Consider the following 14,000-nt stretch of genomic DNA (forward strand, 5'->3'; position numbering starts at 1 on the left):
AAGTCTTCTCTTCCAACACAGCGAGGACTGAATCATTGTCGTCTTTCTCTGCGTGTCCTCAGCTCTCAGCGGGCCCCACTGACTGGTGGATCGGACTTTCCAAAGACCAGCATGGAGAGGAGGTCAGGTGTGTGTATGTTTTGGAGATGATTATTATTGCATCTGTCTGTTTGCTTGCCCTAGTTTGTGAGCACTGTGTACTATAGAGCAGTGGTCCCCAACCACCGGGCCGCGGCCCAGTACCGGTCCGTGGATCGATTGGTACCGGGCCGCAAAAGAAATTATTATTATTTTTATTTTTATTTTTTTTAAATGAAATCATCATAAAAAACACAAGATACACTTACAATTAGTGCACCTCCCTCCCCCATTTACACTCATTCACACAAAAGGGTTGTTTCTTTCTGTTATTAATATTGTGCTTCCTACATTATATATCAATATATATCAATACAGTCTGCAGGGATACAGTCCGTAAGCACACATGATTGTATTTTTTTATGACAAAAAAAAATAAAAGCGGTGACCGTTCCACAGTTACAAAAAGGTTGGGTACCACTGCTATACAGGGCTTTCACCATGGACGCACTCATTTACCGCACATTTATGTTACCATGCTCCTTACCTGGGGCGTTTTGCCATTTTTTCAACAGGCAGGAGACATTTACCACTTTTTATGGGCACTTCAGACACAGACCAAAGTGCATTTGCAACAAAACCCACCCGTGTTTTTTTTTCCAGCTCATAGGAGAGAGGCTTCACTTACTTAGGACCAGAGGTCGGTAGAGTAGCCAGAAATTGTACTCAAGTAAGAGTACTGTTACTTTAGAGATGTATTACTCAAGTAAAAGTAAGGAGTAGTCACCCAAATATTTACTTGAGTAAAAGTAAAAAGTATGTTGTAAAGAAACTACTCAAGTACTGAGTAACTGATGAGTAACATATACACACATATCATATATATATATATATATATATATATATATATATATATATATATATATATATATATATATATATATATATACATACATTGATGTATACAGTATATAATTTTTTTTTTTTTTTTTTGCCGTTTTTGTTTACATGTTAAAGGTGTTTTAATGAATATACATGCATGTTTAACACATATAGATTCCTTTCTTTCATGAAGACAAGAATATAAGTTGGTGTATTACCTGATTCTGATGACTTGCATTGATTGTAATCAGACAGTAGTGCTGATAGCGTCCACGTTTTCAAATGGAGGAGAAAAAAAGTTCCTCCTTTCTGTCTAATACCACATGAAAGTGGTTGGTTTTTGGCATCTTATTTGTCCAGCTTCCATATTCGTTTTTGTACACTTTACAAGAAATACATTGGCGGCAAACTCCGTAGCTTGCTAGCTTGTTTGCGCAGGCTTTCGGAGACTCTTATTTTGAAAGTGCAAGCGCGATGGAGCGGCACTTTTATTGTGAAGACAGGAACTGTGCAGTCAGTCTTTAGGCTTTTGACGGGGTGTACGGTTGAAATTAAAAAGGGTCTTTTTTCCTTCACACTTTTGATTGATTGATTTGAACTTTTATTAGTAGATTGCACAGTACAGTACATATTCCGTACAATTGACCACTAAATGGTAACACCCCAATAAGTTTTTCAACTTGTTTAAGTCAGGTCATGTGACCGCCTGGCTCTGTTTGATTGGTCCAACGTCACCAGTGACTGCATCTGATTGGTGGAACGGAGTGAACGTCACCAGTGACTGTATTTGTTGAAACGCAGGCACTATGAAGGTCTGTCTGACAGACCAAAACAAACAAAGCGTGCATTAACAGATCGATAAAAATTAGTAGCGAGTAGCGAGCTGAATGTAGATAAAAGTAGCGGAGTAAAAGTAGCGTTTCTTCTCTATAAATATACTCAAGTAAAAGTAAAAGTATGTTGCATTAAAACTACTCTTAGAAGTACAATTTATCCCAAAAGTTACTCAAATAGATGTAACGGAGTAAATGTAGCGCGTTACTACCCACCTATGCTTAGGACACAAAAAATATATACTTTAAAAAAATGTTTTATATAATAAATATCTTAATAACATATATTCTGTGTGGAAAAAAAATCAATTATGCATCAATTAAATTAATTTTAATTAGCCCCTCAAGTCTTTTAGCAGCTCTAAAATTATAAAAGGATGTTGCTGAATAGACAATATGTCAAATATTTTTTAATTCTGAGTGTCCAAAATGTTGACACACACACACATGTAGGACGGAGGATTGTGGTGTGGAAATGTCACTTCCTCACACCTGCTAAATAAAACAGTAAATAGTGCTGATGAGTGGTGATAAATCACACTGCAGGTGGAGCGACAAGACGGAGGTGGACTTGCACAACTGGGCAGAGGAGCGTGACGCCCATGGTGTTCCTACAGCTGACTTCTGTGTCACCATGTCCTCATCAACTGGTAAACACACACACACACACACGCACACACACACACACACACATGTTATCATTTTGAATGGGGAGCAAGTTTTTGATCGTGACTTGTGGGGACCAGCCTTTCTACAAGTTGTGGAGGCATAACAAAAATGGTGTAAAATGTCAACTGGCCAGTTAGCTCATACACGTCTTTAAATGTCTGCATTGATGAAGTCATGTGCTGATCATTCTTACTGGGGAAAAAGACTTCATATGCTTCATGGGGACCACATTTAAATCATTTTGCATCATTCACACACATTTGTACGTGACTACTGAGGAACATTTTAAAAAAAAGTGTAAAGTAAATATGACATGATGGTCAGAATACAACACTACAGATGTCCTCTTATAGGAGGTTTCACCACTTCAATGTTCAAGCAAATCCTGCATCTTCTGTGACATGACTGAAAACTGCTATTTAGCAGTCATGAAGTTGTCTGCAACTCCAACTAAGGATGGAACATTCTCAATGTCAATCATACTTTAAGGTAATCATGTTTTTTAATCATGCTGCATTAAAATTAGGGATGTCTGATAATATCAGACTGCCGATATTATCGACCGATAAATGCTTTAAAATGTGATATCGGAAATTATCGGTATCGGTTTCAAGAAGCAAAATGTATGACTTTTTAAAACGACGTAGGGTAGAGATGCGCGGTTTGCGGGCACAACCGCGGAGTCCGCGGATTATCCGCGGATCGGGCAGATGAAATTAAAAAAAATTAGATTTTATCCGCTGGTCGGGTCGGGTCGGGCGGTTGAAATAAAAAAAAATTAGATTTTAAATGGATTCAGGCGGGTGACAGTTAAACCAATTGGTAAATATATATACATAGTTAAATCTTGTTACCCACATACGAAAAACGAGCAGGCACCTGCAGCATATGCCACAACAGAAGAAAAAAAAAAGAAGAGATGGACACTTTTACGGGGTCCGGGACCAAGGCCCCTTCCCCCGAGAGGGCCCCACCGGGAGCCGTAGCTGAGGCGATCCGCGAGAAGGGCCCGACGCACGTCCAGGGTCACCACCGCGCCCACCGCACCGACACCCCGCCTCGTCCGCCTTCGCCGCGGCCGGCGTCACGCGCAGCAGGTAAGCAGCTTACCTGCCCGCCACCCCCGTGGCCGGGGGCTCGTAACAGGGGTCACTCCGCGCGCTCCGCCCGCGCAGCTTACCTGCCCGCCACCCCTGTTGCCGGGGGCGCGTAACAGGGGTCACTCCGCGCGCAGTGCGCTCACGAAAGGGGTGGGCTCACCCTGGTTGATATAGACAGCAGCAGGACGGTGGCCATGGAAGTTGGAACCCGCTAAGGAGTGTGTAACAACCCACCTGCCGAATCAACTAGCCCTGAAAATGGATGGCGCTGGAGCGTCGGGCCCATACCCGGCCGTCGCCGGCAGCGAGACGCGCTTGGAGGTGCGCTCAGCGCGGCTCCCATATGATTGCGCACTGGTGTGCGTCTGGGTCGTGACAGCGTGGCACGCGAATGTCTGTGCTGCATTGGATCAGTCTCCTTTCTTTAACAGGCAAAAGCTTTATAACCTCACTAATGCCTTGCATCGTCTATATTAGATATATAACAACGGGCGGGTGCGGGCGGATGCGGTTCTGATTAAATGTTAGATCGGGTGGATGGCGGATGGTTGACGACTTTCTGATGCGGTTGCGGATGAAATAATTGCCTATCCGCGCATCTCTAACGTAGGGAGAAGTACAGAGCGCCAATAAACCTTAAAGGCACTGCCTTTGCGTGCCGGCCCAATCACGTAATATTTACGGCTTTTCACACACACAAGTGAATGCAATTCACACTTGGTCAACAGCCATACAGGTCACACTGAGGGTGGCCGTATAAACAACTTTAACACTGTTACAAATATGCGCCACACTGTGAACCCACACCAAACAAGAATGACAAACACATTTCGGGAGAACGTCCGCACCGTAACACAACATAAACACAACAGAACAAATACCCAGAACCCCTTGCAGCACTAACTCTTCCGGGACGCTACAATATACACCCCCCGCTACCACCAACCCCGCCCACCTCAACCTCCTCATGCGCTCTCAGGGAGAGCATGTCCCAAATTCCAAGCTGCTGTTTTGAGGCATGTTAAAAAAAAGAATGCACTTTGTGACTTCAATAATAAATATGGCAGTGCCATGTTGCCATTTTCTTTCATAACTTGATTTATTTTGTAAAACCTTGTTACATTGTTTAACGCATCCAGCGGGGCATCACAACAAAATTAGGCATAATAATGTGTTCATTCCACAACTGTATATATCGGGATCGCTTGATATCGGTATCGGTAATTAAGAGTTGGACAATATCGGATGTCGTCAAAAAAGCCATTATCGGACATCTCTAATGAACACTAAACCAGATGTAGTTTTTGGAAAAATATAATAGTTTTAACTAAGGATGGATACCATACAGAATCACAGTACTATTAATGGTTAAACCTTTTTTAAATGATTAACATCATTTAAAAAGGTTTCCCTTTAGGGGACCTGTTTTTTTGTCCCCATACCGTCAGAGGTCCCCTAAAGGTGACTGTGTAAACAGAGCCATGTCCCCATTAAGTAAGCATTGCCAGAACACACAAGTGTATCTGAGCGTGTGTGTGTGTGTGTGTGTGTGTGTGTGTGTGTGTGTGTGTGTATGTGTGTGTGTGTGTGTGTGTGTGTGATGCAGGGAAGTGGAGGAGCAAGAAGTGCAGTGAGGACCATGGCTACGTCTGCAAGAGGAGGACGGTCTCTGTGGTGGAGACGCCCAGGGAGCCACGCTACATTGGAGGCTGTCCTGAGAAATGGCTCTACTATGGACACAAGGTTCTCTCACACACACACACACACACACACACACGCACATTTGTACACTAGGAAGGGCTTTTCTCCGTTGTTTTTGTACAAAAGCCAAAAGCAGTGAAGTTGTCAGGTTGTGTAAATGGTCAATAAAAAGAGAATACAACAAATCCTTTTCAACTTATATTCAATTGAATAGTTTAGTTTAGTTTAGTTTATTAAGGATCCCATTAATATATGCATCCTCCACACTATCCTTCTTTGTGGGGACATTGTTGACTGTCATGTCATGTACAAATGTACTTTGTGGACATCGTCTTTGCTCCACAGTAAGTCTTTGCTGTCGTCCAGCATCCTGTTTTTGTTTACTTTGTAGCCAGTTCAGTTTTAGTTTCGTCCTGCATAGCCTTCAGTAAAGCTTCAATGCCTTTTCTTAGGGGCACTCACCTTTTGTTTATATTTGGTTTAAGCATTAGATACAGTCGCGATCAAAAGTTGACATACACTTGTAAAGAACATCATGTCATCAATCAATCAATCGATCAAGTCAAGGCTTTGGGAAGGCCATTCTAAAACCTTAATTCTAGCCTGATTTAACCATGAAAAAGGAAGATTAGGATCAGAATCAGAATCAGCTTTATTGTCATTACGCAAGGTAACGAGATTGAGGCCATTCCATACAGTGCGATGTGTGCATGCTAGAAAAACAATGTGCAAATATATAAAAATATTAAAAATGTAGAAGTGCAATGAATATGGTGTGAAATGAATATATACATGAAAAAAACAAAACAAAACAAAAACAGGGTGGTTGGTGGAATGGGTTATTGCACCGAAGAGAAGGCAGTTATGAGGGACAATGGGGCAGTCCGTTCAGGATGGTTATGGCCCTGGGGAAGAAGCTGTTCTTTAGCCTGTTTGTTTTGGTTTTAATGCACCTGTAGCGCTTCCCAGAGGGCAGCAGGTGGAACAGGTCAGAGCCAGGGTGGGTGCTGTCCTTGATGATGGCACTGGCTCTGTTGAGGCAGCGGGAGGTGTAGATGTCCGTCAGAGAGGGGAGAGGGCGGCCGATGATCTTCTGAGCCGTCTTGACCACTCTTTGCAGCCTCTCCCTGTCTGCTGCAGTGCAGCTGCCGTACCATACCGTAATACAGTAGGTCAGCAGGCTCTCGATGGACGAGCGGTAGAAGGTCAGCAGCAGGTCAGGCTTCAGGTTGTACTTCCCGAGGACTCTAAGGAAGTGTAGCCGCTGCTGAGCCTTCTTGATGATTGATGTGGTGTTGACTGTCCAGGAGAAGTCATTAGAGATGTGGACTCCAAGGTACCTGAAGGTGTGGACCCTCCCTACACGCTCGCCGTTGATGTAGAGGGGGGCAGGGTCGGTGCTGCTCCTCCTGAAGTCCAAATTGTTCAGGACAAGCTAAAATCATCAGCCCGGAGGTTGGGTCTTGGGCACAGTTGGGTGTTCCAACAGGACAATGACCCCAAACACACCTCAAAAGTGGTAAAGGAATGGCTAAATCAGGCTAGAATGAAGGTTTTCTTCCCAAAGTCCTGACTTAAAGGTGTGGACAATGCTGAAAAAACAAGTCCATGTCAGAAAAGCAACACATTTAGCTGAAGTGCAGCAATTTAGTGGTCAAGTGGTCAAGCAGAAGCTTGTGGATGGCTACCAAAAGCGCCTTATTGCAGGTCAACTTGCCAAGGGACATGTAAGCAAATATTAACATTGCTGTATGTATACTTTTCACCCTCACATTTTCAGTAGAGCCATAATAAATTCATAAAAGAAGCAAACTTCATGAATGTTTTTTGTGAGCAACAAGTATGTGCTCCAATCACTACATCACAAACAAATAATAGAAATGATTGTAAAGTCAAGACAGCCATGACATGATGTTCTTTACACGTGTACGTACACTTTTGACCACCACTGTATCTTTTGACCTGCCTCCTGCCGTTGTCTGCGTATTGGGATCACGACAAATCATGTTGACGTCTACAAAGCAATTAGCTACCTGCTGCCACCTACTGACAGGGAAGAGTATTACATGGTTACTCTGCCCAGCTCCAGACAGCACAGACACTCAACAACAACACATCATTTGTGGAATATAATGACTGTGTGTGTGTGTGTGTGTGTGTGTGTGTGTGTGTGTGTGTGTGTGTGTTCAGTGTCTCCTGCTCCACCTGCCTGACAGTCCAAAAGAGGGTAAAAGTTGGAAGGACGCCCAGTCCATCTGCTCCTCCTTCCAAGGCTCCCTGGTGGCCATCGATGATGAGATTGAACAAGGTACAAGCACTCATTCAAATCTAATTCTCTGATCCCTCGTTAAAGTCTTTCTCTCACTACCTAAATGTATTTCCATACTTTTCTGAAAAAAGGGGACCACAAAAAATGTCATTATTGGCTTTATTTGAACCAAAAATCTTAGTGTACATGAAACATATGTTTATTATTGTCATTTAGTCCTTAAATAAAATAATGAACATACTAGACAACTTGTCTTTTAGTAGTAAGTAATAATAATAATAATAATAATAGATTTTATTTGTAAAAGCACTGTATATTGAGTAAACAATCTCAAAGTGCTACAGTATATTAAAAAAATAAAAATAAAAAAAATAAATAAAAAGATAATAAATAAATAAATAAAAATAAAAACTAGAAGAGCCATATAGCTATAACTAGTATGCATATATCTAAAAAAATAAAAATAAAAAGAAGGGCTTTTAAGCCTTTTTTAAAAGCATCCACAGTCTGTGGTGCCCTCAGGTGGTCAGGGAGAGCGTTCCACAGACTGGGAGCAGCGGAGCAGAAAGCCCAGTCTCCCTCTCTAGTAAGTAAACAAACAAAGACTCCTAATTAGTCTATGCAGTAACATATTGTGTCATTTATACACCTATTATGTTGTCTACATTATGAGGGACAAACTGTAAAAAATTGATTATTAATCTACTTGTTCATTTACTGTTTGTATCTGCTTATTGTCTGTTTGAACATGTTCTATCTACACTTCTGTTAAAATGTAATAATCACCTATTCTTCTCTTCTTTGATACTTGACATTAGTTTTGGATGATACCACACATTTAGGTATGGATCCGATACCAAGTAGTTACAGGATCGTACAATAAAATATAATACCTAATAAACCAATAATAATATGGTTAAGAAATACCGATGTAAAGGGTAGGTGTCGCACTATTTTCTGTTTGAACATGTTCTATCTACACTTCTGTAAAAATGTAACAATCACTTATTCTTCTCTTCTTTGATACTTTACATTAGTTTTGGATGATACCACACATTTAGGTATCGATCCGATACCAAGTAGCTACAGGATCATACATTGGTCATATTCAAAGTCCTCATAATATAAACATTTGTGCTAATAAAAAATATCGATGTAATCATAGTAGTATCAACTGGATACACTCTTGTACTTGGTATCATGACAGTGGATGTCAGGTGTAGATCCGCCCATGGCGTTTGTTTACATTCAGGGGTGCTAGCTTGCTGTTAGCGGTGAGCTATTGTATGCTCCTACGGTGTGTAGTGGAGCATGTTTAGCTCTTCCTCGTCCTCCAGTGATAATGATACTTGGAAGAAACTTACTTTATTTGTCACCATGCAGGCCAGGATTATGGATGTTAGTTGCTAGCTAGCTAGCCGTGTCCTAAAGCAGCTCTTCCTGAGGGTGTTTCAGTGTTATAACTTCACCTTTATCTTGACTTTTTACACCAAAATGTGTCCATTCTCCCTTTTCTGTCTACACACTGTGTCTGCTTGTAAGTACTCTGTGTGTGTGTGCGCTGCCCAACATGCTCCTCTGCTCATAAAACAAAAGCAGAAGAAAAAAACAAGTGGTGGTGTTTATTTGCACAGCCTACATCACCATGTTGCTGCAGGGAAGCTCCGTGGGCGTGTGGATCGGTCTGTGGAACCAGGACCCCGTGAAGTGGACCAATGGGAGACCTGTAGGCTACACCAACTGGTCGCCTGTGGAACCCAAGAGCGGCCTCAATGTAAGCTCCTGTCAGGAGAACCTTCTACTAGCAGTGGGACGCTGATATCAGATATCGGTCTGATACTAACAAAAAACAAGTGTCGGATGATATCGGCTTGCAATTAATCCAATTTTCATTTGGATTATGGCTTCTCATCATGAAAATATAATAATCATAAAAAAGGGCTCGCAAATGACTGCTTTTGTGACGGTGAAACGAATTATAAGTGAATGAGTGAAAAAAGTCTAGTAGAAGTTTGAGATGTCACCATGGTTACCACTAGTAGAAGTTTGAGATGTCACCATGGTTACCACTAGTAGAAGTTTGAGATGTCACCATGGTTACCACTAGTAGAAGTTTGAGATGTCACCATGGTTACCACTAGTAGAAGTTTGAGATGTCACCATGGTTACCACTAGTAGAAGTTTGAGATGTCACCATGGTTACCACTTTTCATTTGACACAGTGCTAGAATGTCTCGTCAATAATCACTAAACTCTCCCCCCTTCACAATAATAGCGTGGACTGACTGCGCTAACAAAATAAAAATAAATAAAGATTTCAAAAAAGTACCTCACACAAACATAATGTACTTAAAGCACTTATTGATACATTTACACAATTATTATACTTCAACCTAAAATACTGGATAGAATTGTCATTTTACCAATAATTGTGATTACAATATCAATCAATATAATCCTGATTAATATTTTTGCCATAATTGTCCAGCCCTAACTTGCCTCTAGTGAATGTGAATATGTGTACTATGAATGTAAATATGTGTACTATGAATTTGAATATGTGTACTATGAATGTGAATGTGTACTATGAATGTGAATATGTGTACTATGCATGTCAAAATGTGTACTATGAATGTGAATATGTGTATTATGAATGTGAATATGTGTACTATGCATGTAAAAATGTGTACTATAAATGGGAATATGTGTACTATGCATGTAAAAATGTCTACTATGAATCTGAATATGTGTATTATGAATGTGAATATGTGTACTATGCATGTAAAAATGTGTACTATAAATGGGAATATGTGTACTATGCATGTAAAAATGTGTACTATAAATGTGAATATGTGTACTATGCATGTAAAAATGTGTACTATAAATGTGAATATGTGTACTATGCATGTAAAAATGTGTACTATAAATGTGAATATGTGTACTATGCATGTAAAAATGTCTACTATGAATGTGAATATGTGTATTATGAATGTGAATATGTGTACTATGCATGTAAAAATGTGTACTATGAATGTGAATACGTGTACTATGAATGTGAATACGTGTACAATGAATGTAAATATGTGTACTATGAATGTGAATGTGTACTATGAATGTGAATACATGTACAATGAATGTAAATATGTGTACTATGAATGTGAAGATGTGTACTATGCATGTAAAAATGTGTATTATGACTGAATACGTGTACTATGAATGTAAATATGTGTACTATGAGTGTGAGAATATGTACTATGAATATAAATATGTGTACTATGAATGTGAATATGTGTACTATGAATGTGAATATGTGTACTATGAATGTGAATATGTGTTCTCTGAATGTGAATACGTGTACAATGAATGTAAATGTGTGTACTATGAATGTGAGTATATGGACTATGAATGTAAATATGTGTACTATGAATGTGACGATGTGTACTATGCATGTAAAAATGTGTATTATGACTGAATATGTGTACTATGAATGTAAATATGTGTACTATGAATGTAAATACAGTATGTGTACTATTACTGTGAATACGTGTACAATGAATGTTAATAAGTGTACAATGAGTGTGAGAATATGTACTATGAATGTAAATATGTGTACTATATAGAATGTGTTTACTATGAATGTGAATACGTGTACTATGCATGTAGAAATGTGTACTATGAATGTGAATATATTTACTATGAATGTAAATATGTGTACTATGAATGTGAATATATGTACTATGAATGTGAGTATGTGTACAATGAATGTTAATAAGTGTACTATGAGTGTGAGAATATGTACTATGAATGTAAATATGTGTACTATGAATGTGAATACGTATATTATGCATGTAAGAATGTGTACTATGAATGTGAATATGTGTACTATGACTGAATGCGTTTACTATGAATGTGAATACGTGTACTATGCATGTAGAAATGTGTACTATGAATGTGAATATGTGTACTATGAATGTGAGTATGTGTACAATGAATGTTAATAAGTGTACTATGAGTGTGAGAATATGTACTATGAATGTAAATATGTGTACTATGAATGTGAATATGTGTACTATGCATGTAAGAATGTGTACTATGAATGTGAATATGTGTACTATGCATGTAAGAATATGTACTATGAATGTGAATGCGTGTATTATGAATGTGTGTACTATGAATATGTGTACTGACAAGTAGTGGATGTACCTCCAGGACGAGGAGCTGCTGAGTGATGAAGTCATGTGTACTGTCTTGTCCAACAACCACAACTTCCACCTGACAGGCAAGTGGTACGACGAGAGCTGCACCCAGGATGACTACGGCTTTGTTTGCCAAAAACCTCAAGGTACCAGTCCCCCCCCCCCTCCACCATTCATTCATTAATACAGTGGAACCACAATTTACAAAGTTAATTGGTTTGTAAATGGAAAAGTTTGTACAGTGAAGCAGATTTCTCCATAAGAAACAATGTAAATATGAATAATTGGTTCCAGCCTTGACAAAAGTCCATGTTTTAATGAAGGTGTGTACACATAAAGTATTATACAGTACTGTATATCAAACACAACAAGGAGGGGATGGATCAACTTTCCATTTTATTAACAAGACAGAACAACAACGACAAGCTGAACTGTCCTGTGTGCGCACACACTCAGAAGTCCCTTTAGAAATCACCAACATCCTTCACTTTAACAACCGTATTGCTACAATAATAAACATTTATAAAGGCAGGGGCTTTAATTCTGACTGTCAGGTTCAAACACCGATGACATCTATTAGACAAGACAAGAAGCAAAGGAAATCAACTAGAGACAGGATTCAATTTAGGAGAGCGCATGTACGGTACTTGTACCCTCGTACAATGCCGCTCTGAGGAGGGAGCTCCACGCCTCCTAATTTATTTGGGCATTTCCTGATTACATGGCTGCGGCTGTTTCTAAGGGGAGGGGGGTCATAAACAGCTGCCGCCCTCGGTCGTAAACAGTTTAAAGAACAGGTGCCTGGAGCGGTGTCAGGTTCTGCTCCCTCTCTGCTTTGTAGATCTCGGGTCATGACAAGGTCTTCCTGTGGCTGTCCAGTAGATCAGGGAAACCGACACCTCCACGTCGCATCCCATCGCACACAGTGGAGGTTTACAAGCCTTTTGCTTGATAAGGACAACAACAGCTTTTGTCTTCTCGCAGGGCAGCCTGAACTCATGGGAAAACAAGTTGTGTGATAACTTATATACAATTATTCTGACACTGACCAATGTATGATCCTGTAACTACTTGATGATACCAAATGTGTGGTATCATCCAAAACTAATGTCAAGTATCAAAGAAGAGAAGAATAAGTGATTATTACATTTGAACAGAAGTGTAGATAGAACATGTTCAAACAGAAAATAAGCAGATATTAACAGTAAATGAACAAGTAGATTAATAATAAATTTTTACAGTTTGTCCCTCATAATGTGTACAAAATAATAGGTGTATAAATGACACAATATGTTACTGCATACGACTAATTAGGAGTCTTTGTTTGTTTACTTACTACTAAAAGACAAGTTGTCTATTTTATTGAAGGACTAAATGACAATAATAAACATATGTTTCATGTACACTAACATTTTTTGGTAAAATAAAGACAATAATGACATTTTTTGTGGTCCCCTTTATTTTGAAAAGTATGGAAAGTATGGTACCTCTAGTTTGTACCCAGTGTTTATGAGTTGTTATTTGGATCTAGGTAGGTCAGGCCCCGAGTGTACTTATTGTTCATGATCCAGTATCTAACGTGTCCGCCATGTGAGGGTATAGAACAACGTCCATCTTCTCCTCACTCCAGCATGCATTTCTTGGTCTGCCATTGTCAGGTTCAAACACTGATGACATCTATTAAACAGACAAAGAAGCAAGGAATTAAACAGAGACAGAATTCAATTTAGCTCAATTGAAGAGAAACGTCTGGGCTGTACTCTTTGTACAGTCTTCTGACGAAAGATTGTACGCCTCCTCTTTTATTTGGACTTTCTCTGATGACATGGTAACAGCTGGTTTTTTTAAAGGAAGGGGGGTCGTAAACAGCCGTCGCCTTTGGTTACAAAACAGTCAAAGAAAAGGTGGAGGGGGGTCAGGTCCTGCTTCCTCTCCGCTTTGTAGATCTCGGGTCAAGACAAGATCTTCCTGTGGATCACAATAGATCACACCTTCATGTCGCTTCCCATCCTACACAGTGGAGTTTTACAAGCCTTTCGATTGGTAAGATCAAAGACAGATTTTGCCCTCTCGCCGGGAAACTCATGGCAACACAAAGTGTTCGAATAATTGTTTGTAAGTTATCGCAATAAAGTTTGTGTTGAAATGAGTTCCTAGCAAGAAGACAGAAGCTGTCTTTGAAACGTACCAAGAAGAAGGCTCGTAAAACTCCACTGGGACTTCAAAGCGGAGAGATGACATGGTCTGCCCAATTTCCAGAAGGACCTCTTTT

General features: G+C 39.9%; 1 protein-coding gene across 3 annotated transcripts in view; it reads left to right on the forward strand.

Moving 5' to 3' along the window:
- pla2r1 (phospholipase A2 receptor 1) overlaps positions 1-14,000 on the forward strand; it is a 79,993-nt gene that overhangs the window by 51,862 nt on the left and 14,131 nt on the right. For all 3 annotated transcript variants that reach the window (XM_061974603.2, XM_061974604.2, XM_061974605.2), the window contains exons 18-23: positions 63-127; positions 2,340-2,443; positions 5,169-5,305; positions 7,454-7,571; positions 9,167-9,306; positions 11,742-11,874. In XM_061974603.2, coding sequence (XP_061830587.1) covers positions 63-127; positions 2,340-2,443; positions 5,169-5,305; positions 7,454-7,571; positions 9,167-9,306; positions 11,742-11,874 — 697 coding nt within the window. The remainder of the gene's footprint in view (positions 1-62; positions 128-2,339; positions 2,444-5,168; positions 5,306-7,453; positions 7,572-9,166; positions 9,307-11,741; positions 11,875-14,000) is intronic.

Source organism: Nerophis lumbriciformis, linkage group LG15, assembly GCF_033978685.3.
Source record: "Nerophis lumbriciformis linkage group LG15, RoL_Nlum_v2.1, whole genome shotgun sequence".
In the NCBI taxonomy this organism is placed as follows: Eukaryota; Metazoa; Chordata; class Actinopteri; order Syngnathiformes; family Syngnathidae; genus Nerophis; species Nerophis lumbriciformis.